General features: G+C 47.1%; 1 protein-coding gene across 1 annotated transcript; it reads right to left on the reverse strand.

Annotated features, from left to right (window-relative positions):
• Positions 1–813: 813 nt before the first annotated feature.
• On the reverse strand, positions 814–22,871 carry HSPBP1 (HSPA (Hsp70) binding protein 1). The gene is made up of 9 exons (XM_063137839.1): positions 22,803–22,871; positions 21,921–21,998; positions 20,241–20,400; positions 13,092–13,305; positions 11,845–12,069; positions 10,214–10,369; positions 9,398–9,494; positions 8,653–8,764; positions 814–2,119 (listed from the first exon to the last, which is right to left on the reverse strand). The coding sequence occupies exons 3-9, from the start codon at positions 20,367–20,369 to the stop codon at positions 2,042–2,044; spliced, it is 1,011 nt and encodes a 336-aa protein (XP_062993909.1). The 5' UTR covers positions 20,370–20,400; positions 21,921–21,998; positions 22,803–22,871; the 3' UTR covers positions 814–2,041.
• Between the last annotated feature and the right edge of the window lie 1,310 nt (positions 22,872–24,181).

The raw sequence follows: 24,181 nt of genomic DNA on the forward strand, positions 1-24,181 counted from the left end.
TTCTACACACCCAAGGGAGGTCACTCTGGAGTTGTGTTTCTGGAACAGCAGCTCCACCCCACCACCCCTTGCACAGCAAGCCTCCTTTGAAAAAGGGGAGTTCCATAAGCCATATGGCACACCTGCCATTGCAAGTAAAAAACAAACACAAAATCTATTAGGCACAGTATTTGGATCTCTGCCACTCTTTTTCTGTTCTTTGTAGTTTTATATGCTGAAGCATGGCTAGTAACTAGTTGTGTGTGTGTGGGGGGGGGTCACTTTGGGGAAGGTGGTAGGACAGACAGCGCGCCCACCCTGCCCCGTTACACACAAGCAAATCCCATTACAATGCCCTCCACTCCATCCACAAATCGCTCTGACCCAACTTTCCAAAGCTGGTTACCCCTGGCTGTGTTAAGATTACAATGGCCATGCTGGCTGGGGATTATGGGAGTTGCTGTCCAACACATCTGGTTAGAATAGGTCTGAGATAAGACAGGGAGATGTTTCCATTCAGGCAGGCCTATGGCATCTAAGTTGGTCTGCTATTGAAGGGGATTTGGGTGCTGCCTATTTCTTTTATTTTAAATTTTATTATTAGATTTATTATTACTACATTTTCCTCTTGCAAGGAGCCCTGGGCAGCTTTACATGGTCCTCCTCCTCCTCTCCATTTTATCCTCACAACCACCTTGTGAGGTAGGCTATGCTAAGAGTCAGTAACAGGCCCGAAGTCACGCACGCAGTGAGTTTCATGGACAAGTGGGGGACAGAGTCCCAATCCAACACTCTCACTGCTGTATCACACTGTCTCTCATTGATTCGGTTTTATGTTTAGTTGATCTGAATCTGTATTTGATTATTGTTAGCTGCCCTGAGTGTCATTTTGTCAGAAAGGCAGGAAATAAATTTAACAAACAAATAAGGGGATCTGATGATAGTCAGAAGGCCGGTTTTGGCTGGGGTGGGGGGACGCTTCCAGTTGCTGACCCCTACTTCGCAAGATCTCCTCTGCCACCTTTTTGTTTGCTTGTGAGAACTAAGAGAGAGATAATAGGAGTTTTAAAAGAATCTGCTGGTAGGAAAAATAAAAAAATGTGCCAGACTTATCACCCAAAACAGAACTTGTTATTTTTTAAAAAAAACTTATGCAGAGAACATAACAGCAGCAAAGCAGAGAGATGGGAGATACAAGCCATTGGAATACACCTAGTTATAAGCCAATTTTTTTTAAAAAAAAAGGGGTGGTGGTGGAATGCAATCACCACCCCAACCAGGGGGCCAGCAGCAGAAGAGGACACCTGCACCTCTAATAGTTGTGTAGAAGAGGGAATTTCAGCAAGTGTATCTTGCGTGACAAGCTACTCTGGGTTGAAATTCGCTCTTCTACACAATGATCAGATGTGCAGGGACTCCATGCTCTTTTGCAGTTGGCAACGCTACCCACAACAGAGATTACTTTCCCCTATTTCCCCTACCTGAACCTTTCTCTTGTTTTTTAAAGTGATGGGTAAAGATATAGGTTCTGTACACACCCACCCAAGCCCCTGCCCCTTTGAAATGATGATCTCCAAAGATGCGATTTGGAGTACATTTGTCTTTGGAGCAGCTGATTCCATTTCAGTTACAGATCTAAAGAGACCCTATTGCAGATCAACTACTACCTGGATAAAGAAATCAAAAAGGCACTCAAGTAGCTCTGAAAACAAGCAGTGTAGTGACTGGGAATGGGTGTCATTTCCTGGTTAAACATGGAGATCATGAAACTATGTCTGGTTGGCTACTTGAAGGTAAATTTTGCGTGGAGGAGGGCTGCAGACAAAACGCTCCTGCAGGATGGCAGAGAGGAAGTTACACAGTGATGGCTTATGAAAGTGTCTTCCTGCTGATCATTAGGCTAACAAGCTCTGTGTTTCGTTTCAAAGACATCTTCTGTTATTCCAGCCTGTTGCCAGCTCAGCGATTCGAGGATAAACATGGGTGTTTCCATCAAGTGTCTCCAACTGACATGGCTCCAAGAGAACTTCAACAGTGTCAAGTGGGAGTATGGGAAGCCAAGTTACCGGTCCATGTTGTTTTCATCAGGTTGATTGTGGAAGCAAAGGCGCAGAAGTGTCTCGCAGAAATCCTGTTCCTCCTATTTAAAAATAAAATAATAATAATAATGATGGAGGAGGTCAGGAAATTCTGATTCTTCTCGGATCATTGCAACTTGATTTGATTGCCAATATATTGTTGAAGTAATGGCGATTTTCAGTTCCAAAGCAACCAGAAATATTTGTCTTACTAACCATTTTTGCTCTCTGTACCATTTCTATTCTGCTCGATGAAAACAGTTCCGTATTGGTTCCAAAGCTTGCATATTCATACATTAACAGGTGAGCCCTATATACATTCCTTACACCCGATTGTAATCTCTACAGTTACAGCCAATCCTTTCAAGGGACTGTACCATTTCAGTTTGCATGCCCACAGGAAGAGAAATAACTTCTGTGAACACAGCATCCCACACCAAAAGCTCTTTGCGAATGGCCTAACCTCTCGGACAAAACAGCCTGCCATAATGCCTCCACATACATTCTCAAAATGGTGGTAGAATCCCTTGAGGACTGTACCACCAAACAGCCTGCCAGCTTCAAATGATGTCCTCTGTGGTAAAGATGAACAGCCCACAAGAGAAGTCCTCAGTGCCTGTACTGGCTGCATTTCCTTCAGAAACCCATCAAAGTCCTGCTCCAAGTCTCTTCCAGCAATCTGTACATATGTATGTCTCTTTAAGAAGTGAGACAGGAGCCAAGGAGCTTATGATCTAAAATTTGTCAGATGGGAGACAGGAGTAAACATGTATTTATTTTAGTTACACAGACTTAAGCTTACAGTGCAATCCTATGCATGTTTACTCAGAAGTAAGTCCCACTGTATTAAATGGGGCTTATTCTCAGATAGATGTGCGTAAGATTGCAGTTATATGTAATAATTTTATTAACAGTATATGTAAACAGGTGGCTACTAGGAGGGCTTTCTCCGTTGTGGAACGAGCTCCCCAGAGAGGTGCGCCTGGCGCCTATACTGTACTCCTTTCGTCGCCAGCTGAAGACCTTTTTATTCTCTCAGTATTTTAACACTTAATTTTAACTTAAATTTAAATTTTACTGTTCTAACTCTGTATTTTAATCTTATATCAATTTTGCTGCATGGTTTTATCCTGGTTGTGCTTTTTATACTGTATTTTGTAATTGTGCTTTTAACATGTTGGTTGTTTTACTATGGTTTTAATTTTTGTGAACCGCCCAGAGAGCTTCAGCTATTGGATAGTATAAAAATGTAATAAATAAATAAATAAATAATTTTATTCATAATGATCTTTTTAAAAAACAACAGCAGTTATAATTTAGAACATGGGTAAGCAACCTGGTGACTTCCATGTTTTGGACTACAACTCCCATCAGTCTCAGCCAGAACAGCCAATCATCATGGATTATGGGAGTTGTATTTGAAACACCTGGAGGTCACCAGGTCTCCCTACCCCTGATTTAGAGGAAGGGGTCGGGCGAGATATGAAACCTGCTGGCCTGGAGAAAGAGATTCATTTCTCAGGGGTTGCAAATGTGAGAAAGTGCGTAACAGCAACTGGTTATTTTCCAAGAATGCCTTGCTCTTTCCAGAGAGGCTTGAACCAAGCGGACCACAGAACACCCCCTTGACTGCAATGAGCGGAGCTGGCAGCCAGAGCTGGATTTCACCCTGACATACCGGTGGTTTTTTTAAGTGGATGGAGATTTTTGTTTACCAACAATTTATTTTTATGAGCTCGAGCGAGGAGCATTCAAAGTACCGTATTTCTTAGATTCTAAGATGCACTTTCCCCCCAATATAAACATCTCTAAAAACGGGCTGCGTCTTAGAATCGATGGCGTCTTAGAATCGCCTGCAAAGTGCGCTGTTATCCCTCCACCCTGCTCTCGATGCCCAGGCGGCTCAAGGGCTTGTTGAGCACCTAAGCAGCTCTGCACTCACCATGTAGGCTGGGGAATGTGCTTGGCCTGATTGGGGGCCTCAGCGACGATCCGCGGCTGCCCTGGGCCTATTTGTGCTCCCCAGAGCTAACCGGGCTCACACACACACCAACAGCGCTCCGAGCACTAAGTGGGCCCCGCCTGCCGCACCACGAGCACAGCCGGCCCGGTTGGGCCTAGTGGGCATGGCTATGCAGCTCCGTTCGGGGCGGGCGCTGCAGGGCTCGCGGAGGATTGTGTGAGGCGGGCGGGCGCCGCCGGCTTCTTGTGGCTGCTGGTTCTGTGCAGCAGAGGAGGAGCAGCAGCGCCGGCAGGAAAGACGGAGGTGAGTTGCTGGGCTGGGCTCGCAGCTGCGCCTCGCGAACGACCCCCTCCCGCTCCCTGCAAGAAGTGGTGGCAGCTGGTAAAGCCTCCGGGCCCTTGCAAGTGCTCCCCGGTTGGCTCCCACCCACATCTCTTCCCTTACCTGCCTGCAATCCGCTCCCCATGCATGGCAGAATATTTTTCCCCCATATAAACATCTCTAAAATGGGGTGCGCCTTAGAATCGATGGCGTCTTAGAATCGAAGTAAGACAAGAACCTTCTCCTTACCCCCAATCCCGCCCCACTGCCTGAGATGCTGTAGCTGCATCACGTGACTCTGCTGCCCACGTGGCTCACATTGTTTTATTTTGATTCATTTAGTCAACTGATGATTCACTGCACCGCCGAAGCTCCCAGGGCGACATACAGCATGAAAACCACATACAAACTCACGGTACCTTATGGAAAGACTTGCTAAGCTAATGATCTACTCCTCTGCTGGTTAGATAGACGTCGGCACGCCACAAATTTGAATGGCTGTTAATTGGCATTTTATTTTAATCGAAGCTATTAATGTTTGAGATTCGTGATATAAACTCAATAAAAAAGCAAAGCGCACACAAAGAACCCAAATGCAATAAAACCAATGACAAAGCCCGTTAATGAGTTGGCGGTGGCTCAGGCCTTTGCCCCGCCCCGCCCCGCCCCGCCTACATGAATGGTGAGCTGCCAAAACCACCTCCTTCACGTGTTTCACGTGACAGTCACGTGTAAGAACGTGCTCAGGGTCTCAAAGCGTCCTCGTCTCGTCGATTTTGTGAAGCTCAATGGGGGAAGCAAGCGGGGGGATTGGGCATTTTCGAAGCGACACCGCGAGGCTTGCTCCTCATCTCCCCACCCCCACCCCCGCCGCTTACTCCATTACGCCAATTGTTTAATTATCAAGCTTGGTGCAACCTAATTGCTACATTGGGAGAAAACTGTGGGTTGCTAACAGTAGGGGGTGGGAACTTGTCTGTTCAGAGTAAACACAACGAGAGCCACAGACACAAAACAAAGGCGGCATATCCCAGCTGCCTCCCCTCAAATCAAGTTCCAAAGAGCAGGAAGGACAACATCGGAGCGCAACTGGGCCCCGAAACAAATGGCACCCGTCTGGCAATCCGAGGTCAGGAAGGCCGTCTCGAGTCTCCTGTGGCTGGGTGGGTTTATCCGCTCCTTCCTTAAGCAGTAGAGACAGAAACTACAGAGACAGAAAAGGGCTAGGGTCTCTCTGTACTAAAAAGGAAAGCCACCGCCGGCCACGATTCTCTGTGAACGCCAAGCAACGCATCATGCCTTCCTTGGCGGCGCTATGGTACAAGCCCCATGTTGCATGCATTGGGTGGGGGGGAGAAGGAAGAGTGGCACAAGGTTCAATTTAATAAAGCCTTGTAAATAAGCTCACAAAGGTTACTACCCAGCAAAAAGGCAATTAACTAGCCTGCTGGGGGATGACAGAGGAAGGACAGAGACCTCTGGTTCTTCTGCAGCAGCCCACTGGATGCAGAGAAGGGGGCTCTGTGATGCCCTGCCCTCACCTGTGTCATCTTGGCTTCACCTGAGATGCCCACCAGCTACCTAACAGGACTATCCATGCCACGAGCACGCAGGACCACTCAATCCCCCCTGTGCTGATGACGTGTGTGAGGGGTTTGGCCTGCTGCTGCTGCTGCTCCTGTCTCGCCTTTATTCTTTAGGCTCCACAGCCCAGCAACCTAGCCCTCAGTTTCCCATTCCGCTGCCACCATTCATTGATCTCTCCTCAGTATTATTATTATTATTTATTTATATAGCACCATCAATGTACATGGTGCTGTACAGAGTAAAACAATAAATAGCAAGACCCTGCCGCATAGGCTTACATTCTAATAAAATCATAATAAAACAGTAAGGAGGGGAAGAGAATGCACCAAACAGGCAGTATAAAAGTCAGAGCAAAATCAAGTTTTTAGCTGAGCTTTAAAAGCTGCGATTGAACTTGTAGTTCTCAAATGTTCTGGAAGAGCGTTCCAGGCGTAAGGGGCAGCCGAAGAAAATGGACGAAGCCAAGCAAGGGGAGACTCTTGGGCAGGTGAGAAACATGGCATCAGAGGAGCGAAGAGCACGAGCAGGGCAATAGTGTGAGATGAGAGAGGAAAGATAGGAAGGAGCTAGACAGTGAAAAGCTTTGTAGGTCAACAGGAGAAGTTTATATTGGATTCTGAAGTGAATTGGAAGCCAATGAAGAGATTTCAGAAGTGGAGTAACATGGTCAGAGCGGCGAGCCAAGAAGATGATCTTAGCAGCAGAGTGGTGAACAGAAACCAATGGACTGATGTGAGAAGAAGGTTGCAGTAGTCCAACCGAGAAATAACCAATGCATGAACAAGAGTCTTGGCAGAAGAGACAGACAAAAATGATCGAATCCTGGCAATATTATACAGGAAAAAATGACAGGATTTAGCTACTGCCTCAATATGAGGAATAAAGGAGAGTGAGGAATCAAATATAAAGCCAAGGCTACGAGCTTCCTTGAGTGGAGTAAGTGTAACATCATTGACAGTAAGAGAGAATGAGAGATGAGGAGAAGGTTTAGGAGGAAAAACAAACAATTCAGTCTTTGCCATATTAAGTTTCAAACGACAATGAAGCAACCAAGCGGAGATATCTGAAAGACATGCCGAGATACGATCGTGAATATCAGGAGAAAGATCCGGAGATGAAAGATATAATTGTGTGTCATTGGCATACAGATGATATTGGAGGCCATGAGATTGAATAAGATTACCCAAGGGCAACATGAATAAAGAAAACAACAGCGGGCCAAGCACCGAGCCTTGCGGAACCCCTGCTGAAAGGGGAAAAGAAGACGAGCTGCCATTAGCCGACCCGCTAGATAGGAGGCAAACCAGTTATAGACAGAGCCACAAAATCCGAGGTCATGAAGGGAATCTAAAAGAAGATCGTGATCAACCGTGTCAAAGGCTGCAGTTAGATCAAGGAGAATAAGAACGGAATAAAGGCCTTTAGACTTGGCAATAAGAAGTCACTCCTCCACAGCCCACACCAGTTACTCTTAAATGTAATTTGAATGTATTAACGTAAGTGCGTGTACATAAGCTTATTGGTTTCCTCAGTTCAAATGCGTATGGCTACAAGGTTCTAAGCGTATTGGTTTCTGTCAGTTCTTTCTTACAAGGTGGCACTATATAATACTACTGTTCTCAATGGCCTGGTTCAGACAACACGCTAAACCATGCTGCTTAACCACAAAATGGAACCATTTTGTGGTTAAGCAGCATGGTTTAGCGTGTTGTCTGAACCAGGCCACTGTCAATAACCCACACCAAACCTTCCTATACAGTATCCACCTCTCATCGAACCATACACTTCAATCCTCTACTTCTCTTCACAGAATCCTCACCCACACCCTCTTCTGTCTCATCTATATGGAGCTACATTTCTCTAGCTCCTCCCACTCTCACACAGCCAATCCAAGCACTCCCCCTCAACCATCCAATCAGCACTCTGGCAATCAAACCCCCTCCCTATGAACCCAACCTGTGGATACAAAACGTAAGTACATTAAGGCCTACTTACTTCTTGGAACTTTATACATAATGTAAACCATTAACCTTTAGAGAGCTTCGGCTATTGGGCGGTATAAAAATGTAATAAATAAATAAATAAATAAATAAAATTAACCTTGCGGATATTTACATTTCATAGAATCACAGAATAGTAGAGTTGGAAGGGGCCTAAAAGGCCATCGAGTCCAACCCCCTGCTCAATGCAGGAATCCACCCTACAGCCTACTTGACATTTATGGCATATAAGGCAGCAGAACATCACAGGCTCCCCTCTTCCGCCAGCCCACATGGTTTCTAAGCTGGGTGTGGAGAAAAGCTGAGAGTGCTCTGTTCCTTCACCTGCATGCAATTCTTTTGTCGCCCATGGCGATCAGGAAAGTACTAAAATACCAGGGGAGATTTCCCAAGCCTGAAGTCTGCCCACCTGTGCCTTAAGAAGTCAGTAAAAGTGCCTGACATCCCCCTAATGACAAGCAAACAGAGCAAATGCACAATGTGATGAGCAACAAGCTTCCACTTTCCCAAGAAGCAGGCAGAGATACATGGGCTTAGTTTTTTGCAGCTTCTCTTCTCTCAGCTTTCCTGAGCTTTCCTTTTTTAATAAATAAGGTTTCCAGCCCTCACCGTTGTAGAGAGAAGCTTCAACACCTCTTCACGCCCTGCCCTCCCTATCGCCACCCATACGCCCCGCATTTATCAAAACTGGAAAAAGACGAGAGGCAGAATCGTTTGGGCTCACCTGGAATTTGTCCTGATCCTTTATTAGCTTGCAGCGCTCTTTTAACAGCTCCTCGAGTGCTAAGTCTGGCTCCTGACACTCTCGTACACCCTGAGGAAAATCTGTTACCAGGCTTTTGGGGGTGGGGAAGAGGAAGAAGTCACACAAAGGGAAGGAAGTGGAGATTAGAAGTGGACAAGTGGGACTTGCAAAAAAATGTTGCTGTGTATTCTCACATCCTATCAGGAGCACTCCTGTCAGCCAGGCCCTGCTCCAGGATACTCCATTTCATCTCCCTCCCCACCTTTTCCCTTTTCAAGAGACATTAAATCTTTCATAGCCATTGAGTATGCTCAGCCTTCGTTGGCCTGGTGTTGATTTTTGCGGGGTGCTACCCCGCCTAAGGTTTGTTGATTTGAACCATTTCTGTACTTCTGCCGAGCTTGGGGTTTCCTCACGCACGCCGGTACCTCCCCCTTCATTTCTTGGCAGCCCCGTTTTGGCTATAGAGTCATCAAGATTCACCGACAGAGCTTGCAAGCAGAGCGAGTGAGAGGGCAGCTCTTACCAGCTCAGCCAGAACTGGGCCAAAGGATGCTCACTCTCTGCATCCCCTTGCCTATCACTACAGACGAAGCTCTCCTCCCCGGAGAGACCAAGGGTACCAACTCTAAGCGTGCTTCCCACTTCGTGCAACTAGCCTTCCAACCTCCACAGCATCCCCATGGATCCAGGTGCTAATTCTCTGCAGCCCACTCCCGAATACCTGCACAACGCTCCCAACACGTGCTCATGGAAAATGCTGTGTTCAGTCCGGATCAGAGCCACCAGTTGCTGGACCATCCCCATAGAACAGAGTGTCTCTGTGGGGAGAAAAACGGGGGAAAGTGTAACCCCTTGAGCGAAGGTGAAGAAAGGTGTGGTTACTTGTAGGAAGGAAACCGTTTCACACTGCCTGGCTAGAAGTAGCCCACTCTCCTCTAATTTGGGGGGGGGGGGGGGAGACTTGAAACGGTGTCGTCTTCAGCTTCCTTAAATCAACTTGGTTGACAAAGACCTATTATGGGGACATCCTAAGGTGGTGGAAGTGGCTATAACCACTATGTGTGGCTGCAACCATCCCACAGATGCAGCCAAAGTCAATCAGCAAGTGGGTACACTGTGGTTGTTTCTCTCCAGAACGAGATACACCTATAAAATCTAAGCCTTTACATTGGCACTCTTTGTTTTTTTTAAATTTTCATTTATGAATAAACAGTGCAGGCAAGAGGATTCTTGGCTCACACTGTGGCTGACCGAGGAAAAGACGTAGATTTCAGGTCAGGGGCAACACCGTGTCAGGAAGTCATGTGCCACTAGTGAGAGAACTTTCAGCTGCTATGATCATAGAGAGGAGAGACCAGAGCGGCTGGGACATTCAAGATAGATGAGGTGGCCATGATGGAGGAAATGGAGAATTAACTGGTATATGGAGCAGCCGAATGAAAAGCCTGATGCTCCTGAGCTTTGGGGAAGGGAGCCAGCCAAGATAGAAACCACAAAGAAACTGCCCCCAACAGTGAACAAAATCAGTGATTCTCACCTTTCTGCTCCGGGTGGTTTATAAGAAGGTTCTGTAGGAGGAAGGCAGATTTTACTTTCAGCTTCTGCACGTTGCTTTGCATGGCCCTCATGAGGACTGAAAACCCGTCAAGGCGTAGGAATTGCTGCAGGCCAGCTTCCTGGGCTCTTACCAGACCTGGAAGCACAGAGAGAGAAAGGGGAGAAAAGAAGAATGAGCAAATGCAGTTCACGAAGTCAGCAAGGCCTCACGGGCAGAATGATGGGCCCTGGTGCCGAGATTCACTTCTCACCTCAGAGAGGAGACTCAGTGAGTAACCTCAAGCACTGGATAGGATGGCTGATACGGCTTCTGACTGGACCAAGAAGTGAACCGGCAAGAATAATGATCAAATAATAAGACTGTGGCTGTTTCTACACCTGCCTCCCCCCCCCCCCCCGGGATCATCCCTGTGCATCCAAATGTCACACAGGGGATCCCGGGAGCAGGCAGGAGCGATCCCTCCATTTTCCTGGGATCATCCTTAGGTGTAGAAAGGGCCTGTCATTCACACAAGAATAGGAGGATCAGCATTCATATTCTGACAATGTTACATAAAATGCCAATTGGCCAAAATAATAATAGTGGTAGCAATAATAATAATTGTGATCATACACATTACCATTATTATCATTATATTCACTTATTTCCTTGCCCCATTTCTCCCCCGCTGATCATCCAAACATGGTTAATGACTCCGCAGGCAAGGTTAGGCTGATTAGTTCAAGGTCACCTCAGTGTGTTTCCTGGATGAACGGGGATTTGAACTCTGATCCCTCTAGCCAATTCCAGGGTCCCGAAATACACATTCCCAACAGTCAAGGACTCAGTTTTGAAGGTTCCCAAGGTGCTGATCAGACACTTGTGCCAGGAATGCAAGGAAGTGAAATACATAACTTAAAATGAAATATGTGGGACTGCTGTGTTTTAATAGTTACACCTTACAGCTACTCCTAAGTGTAAGCCCAGCAGGCAATCCATCTCCCTCTGCAATTAATGACAAAACTCCCATGGATTGGTGGTTTGGGTGTTGTTGTCCTGACTGTTGCATTTGTTTTGGTGTCATTTAGCTGCTTTCAGCTTTCTTTTAGAGGGGAAAAAAGCAGAATACAACATTAAAATGAAGCATTGCAGTGGCAACAGTTGACACCCTTCTACAGGAGGGGCTGTTAAGATCCTCCAAGTTCAGAATGGAGGCTTTAGCAACCTTCCCTTGCAAAGTGACAAAACAGCGAGCCCATTGCTAATGGCAGGACTTTATTATCTCAGGGAGCCAGAACGGATGTGTCATGGAAAATCCATGATTGATTCCTCCCCTCCGCCTCGAACATCTTAAGGCAGTTGCATAGCGGGGGGTCCTGTATTTGATCATAGGAGCGGTGCTGGGGGAGGAGGCATTTAACTCTTCCCCTGCTGCACCATTTCCTCTACATTAATTGCTCCCATCTGATGTGCTGTTTATTCTGCTTGTGGGGAGGTGGGGGGCCAGCGGAATAGAAGCATTTAAATTTGGTCGGCTGCAGGACAAGCAGTGTGGGGCAGACTGAACCTGCATCACAGCCGTTTTCATCTTGGCCTCCGCTCCCCAGCGGGTCAAACAGCCTCACACTCACAGGAGATGGCGAAGAGCGCCTTGATCCGGACGGCCTCGCTGGGATCGTGGTCCAGCAGCCGCAGCAGCTTCCGCATGCAGCCCAGCGCCAGGGCCTGCTCCTGCACCTTGGGCACGTTCTGGGCACAGGTGCCCACCAGGTGGGCCGCTCGCCAGCGCAGCTCCTGCTCCTCATGTTCCAGGTACCGGTGCGCCAGCAGCCGCATGCCCTCCAGTTTGCAGAAGTCTAGAAGAGGAACGGAAGAAAAAACGTAATGTGGGCAAGTCCACGTAACGGCTACGATGCCTTGCAACCTTCCTGTCCCCCAAATGCCCAACTGGGGTTAGGAAGGGGCATTTCTTGATCTCCAACCATATAATCTTGGGATTTCCTGACACTCCATTCTCTGGGCATTAGGAACTTGCCTGACTTGGTTTGGTTTACTTAGGAGCATGGGCAGGCACCCAATTACACATCCCTTCGGAGATGCCGACAGATGGTTTTGCTGATATGCAGGGTCAGGGTGGGGGACAGGGATTTTCGGACAGGTGAATCACCCTGGATTGACACCTCCCCCAACCCAATTACTTTCTCTGTAGCATACAGCCTGGCTCACTTGCATGCGTCATCCCAAGCTATTTGCTAAGTAAACGTTCTTCTGGCAGCACACAAGTGCTCTGCTTGGAGCATAATGCAGTTTGAATCAAGGAGGGCAAATAGCAGTGGGGACGTCTTGCAGCAACAGGGTGGACCTCTTTAGCTCCATGACCCCGGTAGTGAGTGTATCTGACTGTGGCAGAAGCAGAGGGAATCTGGCCTGCGGTAAAATAAATCTTTAAAGGCTTGTATCAGCACCAATGCCTCTTGAGTCCGTAAGAAGTGTAAGCAAGCATTCTTTTGAAAACCCCAAAGTAAATATTAGTAGTTACTTACGTACAAAATATCCCTTGAATAAATTACATGTTTAATAGTTCATCTTGTCTCTAGTGGTGGTGCTCATCTCATGCCTAAGCCTCTGATAACAAACTTCTAGGAGGTTTTAAAGCATGCGAAGAGAATTGTTGGCAGAGAAAAAGGGCCAAGCTTGTGGGACTCTGAGTTATAGTGGCAGAGAGTTCCTTTGACTCTGAAATATAAGCATTTGCTAAAAAATAAGAAACCCCATCGACGGCACTGCCCAGAGAAGGAACAGTTTTCCCATCGGTCGTAGCAGTAATGGGGGAGAAAATCCTCCACATGCACACGCACAAACGTGGTCATTTTCGTACCCGCGGCGTTATCCAGGTTCTCACACAACTCTGCCAGAATGTCAAAAGCACCCTCTCGGCGGTCGAGGTCTGAATGCGCTTCCTCTGAACTCTCCCCACGTTCCGCTCCGGGGGTTGAAGCTTCCAGTAGCCGCAGACATTCCTTCATTTGTTCAACCTCATCCATCTGCCCCCGGAACGCCTCAACCATCGCCTCCTGTAACCACTGCCTCCGCTGGAGGTCAGCCAATGGAGGCGGTGGAATGAAGAAGGGGAAAGAAAAGGAAACGTCAGGAAATTTCACTCACATAAACACGCTTCTTGTCCCTGTGAAGAACTCACTCCCGTCAGGGGAAAAAAATCCAAATATTGGCTTCCGGCCCCCATATTAAATCCTAGACGACCCAGGAGTGTACCTAACCCCTGTACAAGCCAATGCAGGTAGAATAAGCTGTGTTTGCCTTTGAGTCCTCCTCATCTAGAACTGGCAACTTTTAGTTAGTGGCCCAGTCTGTATCTCCATCAGCACACTGATGCTCAAACATTAGCATTTGATGCAGCCTTATCTTGAAAAAAACTTTTAATGTGCTGATTTGTGTATACCAAGCGTCTGCTGAAGCCACAGGAGCAGGCCAGGTTAGTATTCTTCTGGAGACCCTAAACTCATCTCAGGTAGCCTCTATTGAGGTTGGTTTGGATCCGGGATCTGCCTTCCAGAAGAGGGGGGGGGCTTCTTTTTGTGGAAGACACCCCCTGCCTGATGTTTAGGGATCACCACACCACAGTTCACTCCATTCAGCAGGGTCTCTTGATTTTCTATGTAGCATTTTCAAGGGGCTGAAGGGACTGCCGTGGAAATTAGGGGGCAGAGAAGTCCACATCCATCATCACAGCTGATCCAATGTAATTCTGGATCCAGCCCATATTACAGAACCTCCTCTGCTTTTCCACCTCCAAAATGGAGGTGGCCCAAAGCAGCTCACATGAAAATAAATACATATACATATAATACACAATGATTTTCTATATGAAAGAAATCAGTAAAATATAAAAGCAACAATCAAACTGGAAGGGGACCTAAAACTAAAGAAACATTGGGAGTAAACAAAAGAAAGATAAAAAGAAAGAAATGTTGGCAGCAGACAAACGAAAGGCTGGAAAAGAACCTAATAAATCCCCATCATGAGGGCCCCTACCCTATCAACTACCACAGCCATTCCAGGAGGTTGTGCAGAGGGAAATAAGGGGTGGAATCAGGCCATTCCACCAGCCTTATTGAAATATTGGTTTTTTCCCCTCTTCCCTCCTCTTCCCTTTTTCCTTGTGTATTGTGTCTCTCTGGACTGTAACCCTGTAGACAAGGACTGTGTGCTTTAACAAACACATGCAAGCTGTTCTAAGAGCCTTCTTGGCCAAGCAGTGGGATAAAAAAATATTTTCAATAAATAAAGTCATCTTCCAGGAGCAACGGAACACCAGCAAAGTGGGAGAAAACCAAAATTTCCCGGCATTCCAAATTTTGGGAGACACAACTTTGAACTACTGTCTCACTTGTCCCCACCAGACATACCTCAGAAGGCAGAGGGACATTATCAGATTACCTCAGAAAACGCACAGAGGCTGTTCAGAGCAGCCTCTGAGGGCCTGCTCCAGATTCTGCTATCGTTTGAGGAGAGGTGGCTGATGGCGGAAGGCAGGGACTGTCTCTGGAATTACCTCCCCTTGAGACACACACCTGTAGACACCCCCCCCCTTGAGACACACCTTTCTTTCCTTATGGTGTCAGGTGAACACCTTTTTATTTCCTGAGGCCTTTTAAGCACCTGAGGTTTCATGCTGCCATGTCTGTCTTGTCCTACTGTATTTTATTATTTTTTAAAAAATGATACATTGTTTTGAAACAGTGATTCAATTGTTTTATTTTACAGCACTTTGAGGACACTGCAGAAGAGCGTCCTATAAACATTTCAAATCAGTCAATAAATAAGTAGTTCTTTAGGTATCATGGTTCTAAGCCACTTAGGGCTTTAAAGGGTATTAACCAACGCCTTGAATTGCACTGAGAAATAGACTGGGGGCGGGGGGCGCTGCCTATACGGTTGCTATTGCGATAAACAAAAGTGTGGGGTTTCCAGCGGCTGGGCCCACGTAACTCCGGAGCAAGGATAGACAGCGGATGCACTGTGCTCGCCTCACTCCGGAGAAAGAAGTTGAGGGGAGCTTTTTTTACTTCACAACTTCGTGGGAAACCCCCGCGATGGGGCTGCTGCGTCATACAATCAACGCAGCGCCACCGCGCACCCACCCCGGGGCTTTCCTTGCGTATAGACAGCCCCAAGCTGTCAGTGCAAATAGCACAGCGCCTTCCTTCTCAGACTCAGCTTCGTGCACGCAGAATAAGAACAAAAGCGTTTCAACCGGGTTGAACACAACACTGGCCTGGTTCAGACAACACACTAAACCATGCGGCTTAACCACAAAACGGTTAGGGGAATGCATTCCCTCAAACATTTTCTGGTTAAGCCGCATGGTTTAGCGTGTTGTCTGAACCAGGCCAAAGACCGGATCTTTGTCAATCTTGGTATTCTTCTGGATAGGCAATCTGGGTTGGGTGTCTAAGGGTGGGTATTGCAATGGCTCTGCAATGGCTCTGCAGTGGTGCTGAGGGATTAATGTTCTACCCCATGGCAGTTATGGTACCAGGTTCTATTTTATCCCCCATGCGCTTGATCGCCTACATGAAACCACTGAGAGGGGTTATCTGGAGATATGGGACGAAGTGTCATGAATATGAAGATGACGCCCAGTGTTTCTCTCTCTCTCTCTCTCTTCTTTTCATAGAATCCAGGTGAGTCAGTGGATGTTCTGAATCAGCGCCTGGGTGCGGTCCTTGACTGGATGAAGGCCAAGACATTCCGACTCAGTCCAGACAAACTGGAGGTACTGTTAGTGGATGGTTGGTTTAGGTGGCTTAGTGGTATTTAATCCTGTTTTGGAGTGGATTACACTCCCCCTAAGGCAGGGGTGCAAAAAGTGCAGCATTTGGACTACAGGCAACTCCTCAAGCTTTATCTGGTGCCTCCCCAGAGGATGAGCATCTTCTCCACAAAGAAAGGTAGAGGGAAAAAATACACTGGGAACATGCTCTAGGGTTCTATAGAAACCTCATTCCTAGTGTGTCCCTGGAGCATCCTAGGAAGCAGTACTTGACGGTTCCTGCCAGCTTCCTAGGACCCTATGGGGATGGAATGAGGCTTCTATGGCAGGAACCATAGAGCATGTTCCTAGAGAGTTTCCCCCATCTTTTTTATTTGGCAATCAGGTTAGGATGGCCAGGGAGAGGAAGGGGCATCAACACCTTGATGCTGTGACATGAAATAGATGCTTGATGCTGGAAGACCAAGATCTGTTGCTGCTTGGTTGAGAGAGGTGTATGTGTGGCTCACACCTTTCCAGAAGGCAGCCGATACGGGCCCCCAGGACTGAAAAGGTTGTGCACCCTTGCCTTAAAGGATCATGTTTGCAATTGGGGGGTGCTCTTCAAGCCAGCATTATCACTGCAGGCACAGGTAGACTTTTATGAACTTAGTGTCTTTTATCAACTTAGGCCGATGTACCAATTACTACCATATCTGGACAGAGGTAGCCTAGTTAGAATTAGCCCTGCTCTGGTAACTTCTTGTTCGAATTACTGCAATGCATTATACATGGCGCTGCCTTTGAAAACGGTCCAGAGCCTTCAGCCAGTCCAAAGTAGGACAGTGAGCAAGCTGAAAGAAACTGGCCAATAAGATTATATTACACCATTGCTTTATGTTCTGCACTAGCTATAAGCTTGTTCCCAAGCCTAATTTAAAATGCTGTTCTTAAACATTGCAGCCCTTAATGGCTTGGGGTCAGGTTACCTGAAGGATCATCTCATATATAGACATCACACCTGCCTCAATCCTAATATCACTTCTATTTAATAATGAAGGTAATAAAAATGCAGTTACTAAATTTCAACAAATTGCAAACTTGTTACAGTCCCAGATAAATTTTGTGAATGACCCAAAATTGAGATATGCTAATGGAAGTTGTCAGTCAGTAAAATATCCCTGTGTGCACTATATATAATTAAATTTATATCCTGTCTTTCCACTAAAAATAGTGCTCAAGGCAATAAAAACGTAGATAAAATTGTAATTAAAAAATAAAAACACACGACAGAGAACACAATTAAACCATGTCAATTAAAAACACATCAATACAAAATAAGCAGCATCCACCAGGTTAAAACCTACTTCAACGAACGAATAATCTTAAAGTGAAAAGCCTCAGTTCAAAGCTAACATTCCCAGCTTTGTTAATTTAGATTCAAGTGTTTGGGTTTCTATTTTCTTGTAAAGGAAGTTTCTCTGTGACTTCACCTCTGGGATCTCTTCTAGATTCCCAATAAATGTCTACTGTATTTAGTCATCAATTAGGGTCAAAGTGCTGGGCAGTTTAAGGCACTAGAAGGAGCACTAGTTGTATGTATTTGTTTTCAAGGTAGTCTCAACTTTCATCTGGGATGATGACAATGAGAAAGTTATCTGAACCTCCAGGATTTCTCCTCTGGTGAATTTCAGAAGTACTTTTGGCCACAGCCATTAGATTTTATTAAGCCAGGATGAATCTGAGCATATTCATTGTCCTGCTCCTATAGTTTTAGGGCCAGAAATAAAACTGCAAACTTTTTCAGTGTACAACGGACGGTCTCCCAACAAGCCAGCACATTACAGATGGACCAAGAAACAGAACCGAGGATTGGGCCATGCAGACGAAGAGATGCAACAATGCAAATATGAGCAGGCTTGGTTCTGAAGAGTCGCCTGGAGCAGGAAGCAAACACAGCCCCAAGTACAACACCTCACTTTCCCCCCATAGGAGTGAGCAGCTACTGTTCCCTTGTACGGAGGAAATCAGAATGCTGCAGTGAGGAACAACCTTCCTGGCCACCAGTGACAGGGATTCTGCAGGAAATGCAGTCTGTGGGTGGGCACACAGGATGCTGCAAATACAACACTGAATCCTGCCAGAGCGTCTTACAGTATACAAACTCTCCTTCCCTTGCTTCTCTCTTGCTCTCTCTCGCTCTCTCTCATACACACACATACAAACAAACGCCCAACGTCATGGAGGCGTTTTGCTAGGATGCACTGTAAATCACAGCAGTAGCAATGCGGTAGGCACTACTCTCTTGTGAACTTTTAGCACAAGGTTGGGCAACTTGCAGCCCTCCAGATGTTTTGGCCTACAACTCCCATCCATGTCCTAGCTAACATAGCTAATGGTGTGGGATGATGGGAGTTGTAGGCCAAGACAGCTGGAGGGCCACCAGTTGACCACCAGTTTTAGCACAAGCACACGCTTCACCACTATGGGACTCAGTGGCAGAGCACAAGATTTGAATGTAGGAAGTCCCAGAATCAACCCACAATCACCCTGGAGAGTGAGGTGTGGCAAGTCTCCTATCCGTACCCTCAGAGAGGGGGAACTGTTCCAGACCTTGGGTGTGGACTGCCTCCTGGGACTTCCCCCAATGGCCGGCTGATGTCAGGAAGTCCCCCCCTGAAGCCCAGCCCCTCTCACTGAAGCCCCACGCTCTGATGTCTTCAGAAAGGCTAGAAAGGTAGCCTTTCTCTAGCGCTGACAAGGGAAAGGCATTGGGTGGAGCTGGGAAGAGCCAGAAGGCTAAATATTTTCCCATCCCTGGGCTAGACAGAGCAGGGAACAGTCTCAGTATAAAGCAGCTTCCTATATTCAAACTTATCTTGTTAAGCAAGCTTGTACTTATTTAAAATACTTCCCAAGGTGTCTAACCAATCATTCTTAAAGCAATACAGTAATTAACACCAGGTAATTAAAGCAGATGATCTCTAAGCAAAATCCACTGCAAAAATAGCCATTTAAATCAATAAAATACTATTCATCAACTGGGCAAAAAGTACAGTCCTTACCTGGCCCCTGAACTATAGATCTGAGGAGAGAGATTCCCAACTAGGGTGCCACCACAGAAAAGTCCCTGTATCTGGAAGCCACCCCACTAACTTTCAAAGGTAGGAGCATTGGGTGGAACCCAGAGACAGGAGCTGGGAGAGGGGGACTCCAGCAGTCATATAATCTCCAGAGACACGAAGCTGGGCCCCCGTCTATACAAGCGTTTCAGTGCCAGGTGAAGACAATTTTATCCTCCTAAGCTTTTAATGCATGACCGATTTTACTTTTTTGCTGTTTCCCTGTGGCTACTGCTGATTGTTCGGCCCATTTATTACTTTGTAATTTGTTAGCCTTTTATCGCTTTCATACCAAGTGAATTGTTGAACATTCAAAAGTTTCTTGGAAGCTTTTGCTTGTAAAATGGAACAGAAAAAGGTTTAAAAAATAACCATACACAGATTGGACAGGTTCATCTGTTCCTATTTATGGGAGTTGTTTTTAAGACTAGTCTTCTAACCTTAATTTTTATACACACGAGACCTGTAACAAAATGTTGAGGAGTGGAGCTGCTATTAGGATTCCTGCTACTCCGTTTCCTCCCCAGTTTTCCGTTCCCACACCCTCACAAAAAAAATAAAACTCAGTCAGCAATCTGTAGCAGATAAACATGCTCACTCCTCATGTGGCTGTTTTGGGAGTTTCCTCCCCTTAGATTTTCTTTTTCTTTAAAATGTTTTGTACTTCTATGTACTTTAGGCATCTCCCAAACCTGCCAATATCTCACTCTTGTGTATGGATGGCTCTGGTTTGGTTACATAAGCAGCTGACAGCCTAAACATTAGGAAAAAATATTGTATTTTGTCATTTAGATTGGCCTTACTGATAGCTTCTCTTTGAACATCTGTGTAATTTTTATTGTAAGCTGCACAGAATTCTGTGAATCCGACAGACCATAATAATAAACACAGAGAGAACAATAGGACACTGCTTCCTATTCGACTTCCTATGCAACCTGCCCTGTCCTTTGGAAGAAAATCTTGGCATTCAACACCCGTAATTAACTCTGCATATAGCCTGAGAGGGCACCACTTCCTTGCCCAGTAAACCCCAGGAGCCTGCAATGAGAGTCCTCCCATCTCATTTCCCCTCTCTAACCAGTGGTCCTCACTCTCCCCCACACCCCCGCTTCTAGCGAGCCAAGCTGTGCACCTCGTCTGACATGGGCTCCATCGGAGCAGGCTCTGCGTTGCCTGCAGTGACCGCCATCTGCAGTAAGCCCTGGAGGTTGTGGGGATGTTCACGCGGCGGCTGGTTGCCATCAGCGCCTCCTTCAGCCATGGTTGCGCAGTTCCAGTCAGGAGGCAACTCACTATAAAGGAAAAGAAGAAGAGAAAGGTGAGCGCAAGGGAAGACCCAGGAGTCAGCCAGCCTCTCCAAGTTCACCCAGTCCCTCTTACACAGAAAAACCAGGTGCATCTTGCATTGCAGCATGGAGTTCCAGCCAGCCATGCCTTCTTTCAGAATACTCCATTCCTTTGCCCTGCCAATTCCCACCCTGCTGCCACTCCAGGAACAATCAGTCAACAGTCAATTACTGGGAGGGTCAATTACTGGGAGGTTTTTTTATAAAGATTTCTTTGCACTTCTGCAAACCAAAGGTTTCCCCCAAGCCTGCTGACACCTCCCTATCATGCATGGGTGGTGCCATTTTGGCTACATAAAGGGTTGGCAGTTGGGGAACGAGTCCGCTGTTTGTATATATAACAGGAGTGGGGAACCTGTGCCACCAACCCTGATGCTGTTGGACCATAATTCCCAGCAGCCCTGACAATTGAACATGTTAGCTGGTGCTGATGGGACACAGGAGTTCAACAACATTGGAAGTGCTACAACTCCCCCATTCCGGGATATAGGGTTCAGGGTTCCGCATTTTCTCTTGCCTCTGTGCTGCTGGAAGCCATGATTTATTATATATTTATTTATTACATTTTTTTATACCGCCCAATAGCCGAAGTTCCCTGGGCGGTTCACAAAAATTAAAACCATTCAAAGTATAAAACAAACACTATAAAAACGTGATACAAAATACAATATAAAAACACAACCAGGATAAAAACAGCAGCAGTGCAGAAATACAAATTTAAATGATGACACGAAGCCTCTTCCCAACCTTGCAGCTGTAGTTGCAACAGCAATCCCTGTCCCCCTTCCCCAGCTCCAAAGTCAGGAGGAAAGCTGGGGGTTCCTTGGCCACCAAGGATCAAACTGGCAAGCCTCTGCCACCCTCTTCTGCAGGAAAGGATAGGGCTTTTTTGGCAGTATAGCTGCCAAATCAGCAAGGGCAACATCTAAGCAACCATAACATTTTGGCTTAGCTATCAAGGGCGGCCCAAAATTGTGGATCCCTGTATTTATATAGTACTTATCAATGCACATGGCCCTTTTTAAGACTCAGAACAAAAGGACAGGCACTTTAAAAACTAAAATTTACTTATGTATCTAATATTACATTTACACCCCACCTTTTTTCCTCCAGGAGCCCAAGGTGGTATACATGATCCTCCTCTCCATTTCAGCTTCACAACAATCCTGTGAGGTAGGTTAGGCTGAGATTCAGTGACTGGCCCAAAGTCACCCAGTCAGCTTCATAGCTAAGTGGGGGCTAGAACTTGGAACTCCCGTGTACCAGTCCAACATTGTAACCACGACATCACACTGGCTTTCAAATTCAAGGACCCAGAGCGAGGGCGGAATATGGAGGCAAACGTAAATACTGCTAAGTTACGCTATCTAAAAGTCACAACTTCTAACTTCATACTGCTCGGAGAACTCTGGTGCTCTAGCGACCTTTTTCCCACTAGATGGCAGCTGGTTAGCTGACAGGCTTACCAAAGGCTTTGGGAATCTTCTTCACTGGGGAGACAGCTTGGGATAGGACAAGGCCACCCAAGAAAAAGGAAGATATGTCTGCAAGGGATATAGAAGAAACAGAAAGTTAAAAACTGAATTTGGGTGAGAAGAAATGTTCTGGAAAACAAGCAATCTAGAGGCTCCCCACCCCTCCCCACAAAAACAAATGCAACCTACACATGTCAGTCTTGACCTCTTAACACCACTGAACCATCCTGTTTGGTTTACAACCAAGGCAGTTAAGAAGTGATAAAAAGGGTGGATATTTTTCCCATCCTTTCCAGGCATGCTTATTCATTTATTACATTCTCCGTCATCCTTCCTCCAAGGAGCTCAGGATTGCAGAGCTGGCGCTCCCCCCCCCCCCCCGATCCTCACCATAACCTTGTGAGGTAGGTCAGGCTGAAGGTGTTTTGACTGGTCCATGATCAGTGAGCATAAGACCCCAGTAGAGATCTGAACGCCAGTGCCTCCAGTCCTAAGCCGACACTCCCTGCCTCCTTGCTTCCTACACCCCACATAATCCATTTTTATGTCTGCCCCCACCATCCTCTGCTACCTTGTTGGAGGGGGAGGGAGAGCTCTCCCGGTTAACCTCTCTCCCCCTAAGGATCTCCCTAACAGCCGTGCCCTCCAGATGTGCTGGGAGTTGTAGTCCAACACATCTGGAGGGCACGGCTGTTAGGGAGATTCTTAGGGGGAGAGGGGTTAACCGGGAGAGCGTTCCCCCGGCCATAGCCCCCAGTCCGCCCCTCCGTCTTCTCCTCCTGCTACCCCCGCGGTGCTGCCCGCCTCCTTCTCCTCGACGCGTCCCTTCCTCCCACCCCAGGAGCGCAGGAATCACCCCCAAGCCGCGCTCACCCCTCCGTAGGCCACGCGTCTCTCCTCCCCGACGCGGCGTCTGGAAGCGGCCATCTGCAACCACGTGCCGAGGCGAGGGCGGAGACTGGGCAGAGCCGGCGGGCGAGCGGGCGACCCCTGGCGGCGGAATCTCGCCAATGGCCCGCTGGGAGTCAGGGGACGGGCCTGGGCGCTTCTGCAAGAAATGGTCGCCTGGTAGCAGCCCTGGAGTGGCAGCGCCTCACCTTATTCCGCTCAGTTTAATAGGGGCGATTCCCGGTTTCGGACAGCCCTCAACACAGCTTGCATGAAAAAAAACAACCCCGTCACTGAGTTTACCTTCTCAGAGCTGTAACAATATAAAGGCGGAATCCTGTGCCTGTTTAGATAGGGGGGAAGGTCCTACAACTTCCAGCAATGCTGGGAGTTTGCAGGACTTTTTTTCCTGTCTAAAGAGGCGCAGGATTGTGCCCTAAAAGAAGTATTGGATTAGGCCTGAGTGAATTTTGCTTCTTGGGAAGAACCAGAAAGCGGCTGAGGACAGCACCCATGGCTTCTGGCTTGAGGAGAGCGAGGCCGCTGCCTATTTTATTTTGTTTAAAATAATAACCCAGGTTTATTTGAAAGTCAGAATCTGCGGGGTGCAGTACACCAACTTTAAAACTACAGCCATTGTCACCAGATTCTGTTGCTCCTTATCTTTCTCATGGTTGCTATCGCTTGCTTGACACGCAGAGGCATCTACTCTCTCGGACTACTGATGTGGTAACAAACCAGAGGGTTCGTTACCACAGGCCCAACTGTACCTAGCCTGAATGGCAGTCCTAACCCAGTAGATCAGCCTTTCCCAACTGCAGATGTTTTGGACTACAACCCCCAGGATTCCTGACCATTGTCTATGCTGGCTGGAGTTGATGGAAGTTGAAGGCCAAAATATCTGGAGGGCACCAGACTGGGGATGAGTGCAGTAGAATTATAGAATCATAGAATAGCAGAGTTGGAAGGGGCCTACAAGGCCATCAAGTCCAACTCCCTGCTCAATGCAGGAATCCACCTTTGCATGCTGTAATCCCCTCCCTTAACCCATTTTCCAGCCAGAGAGGCCTGGCAAACTGGGGGCCTGCTCTCTGGCAAGGGCCTGATACTTTACCTGGAACCTGCTGCTGTCTTCAGTCACAACCTGGGCCCCCCAGCAGTGCAGATGTGGGTCCTGGCTCTAGCAGTGCTACCACTAGCCAGCTCCAGCAGACACTAACAGGCAGTGGGCTGAGCAGCCATATTTTATTTCCCAATTGTTGCCTCCTTTGAGGGGCCCAGATGATAGTTGGTGCTTCGAGGGAGGGGGCTGGTTAGCACTAGAGGAGCCAGCAATAGGCAGCCTGCCCAGACCACCCTCCAAA

This window comes from Elgaria multicarinata, chromosome 11 (genome assembly GCF_023053635.1).
Source record: "Elgaria multicarinata webbii isolate HBS135686 ecotype San Diego chromosome 11, rElgMul1.1.pri, whole genome shotgun sequence".
NCBI lineage: Eukaryota > Metazoa > Chordata > Lepidosauria > Squamata > Anguidae > Elgaria > Elgaria multicarinata.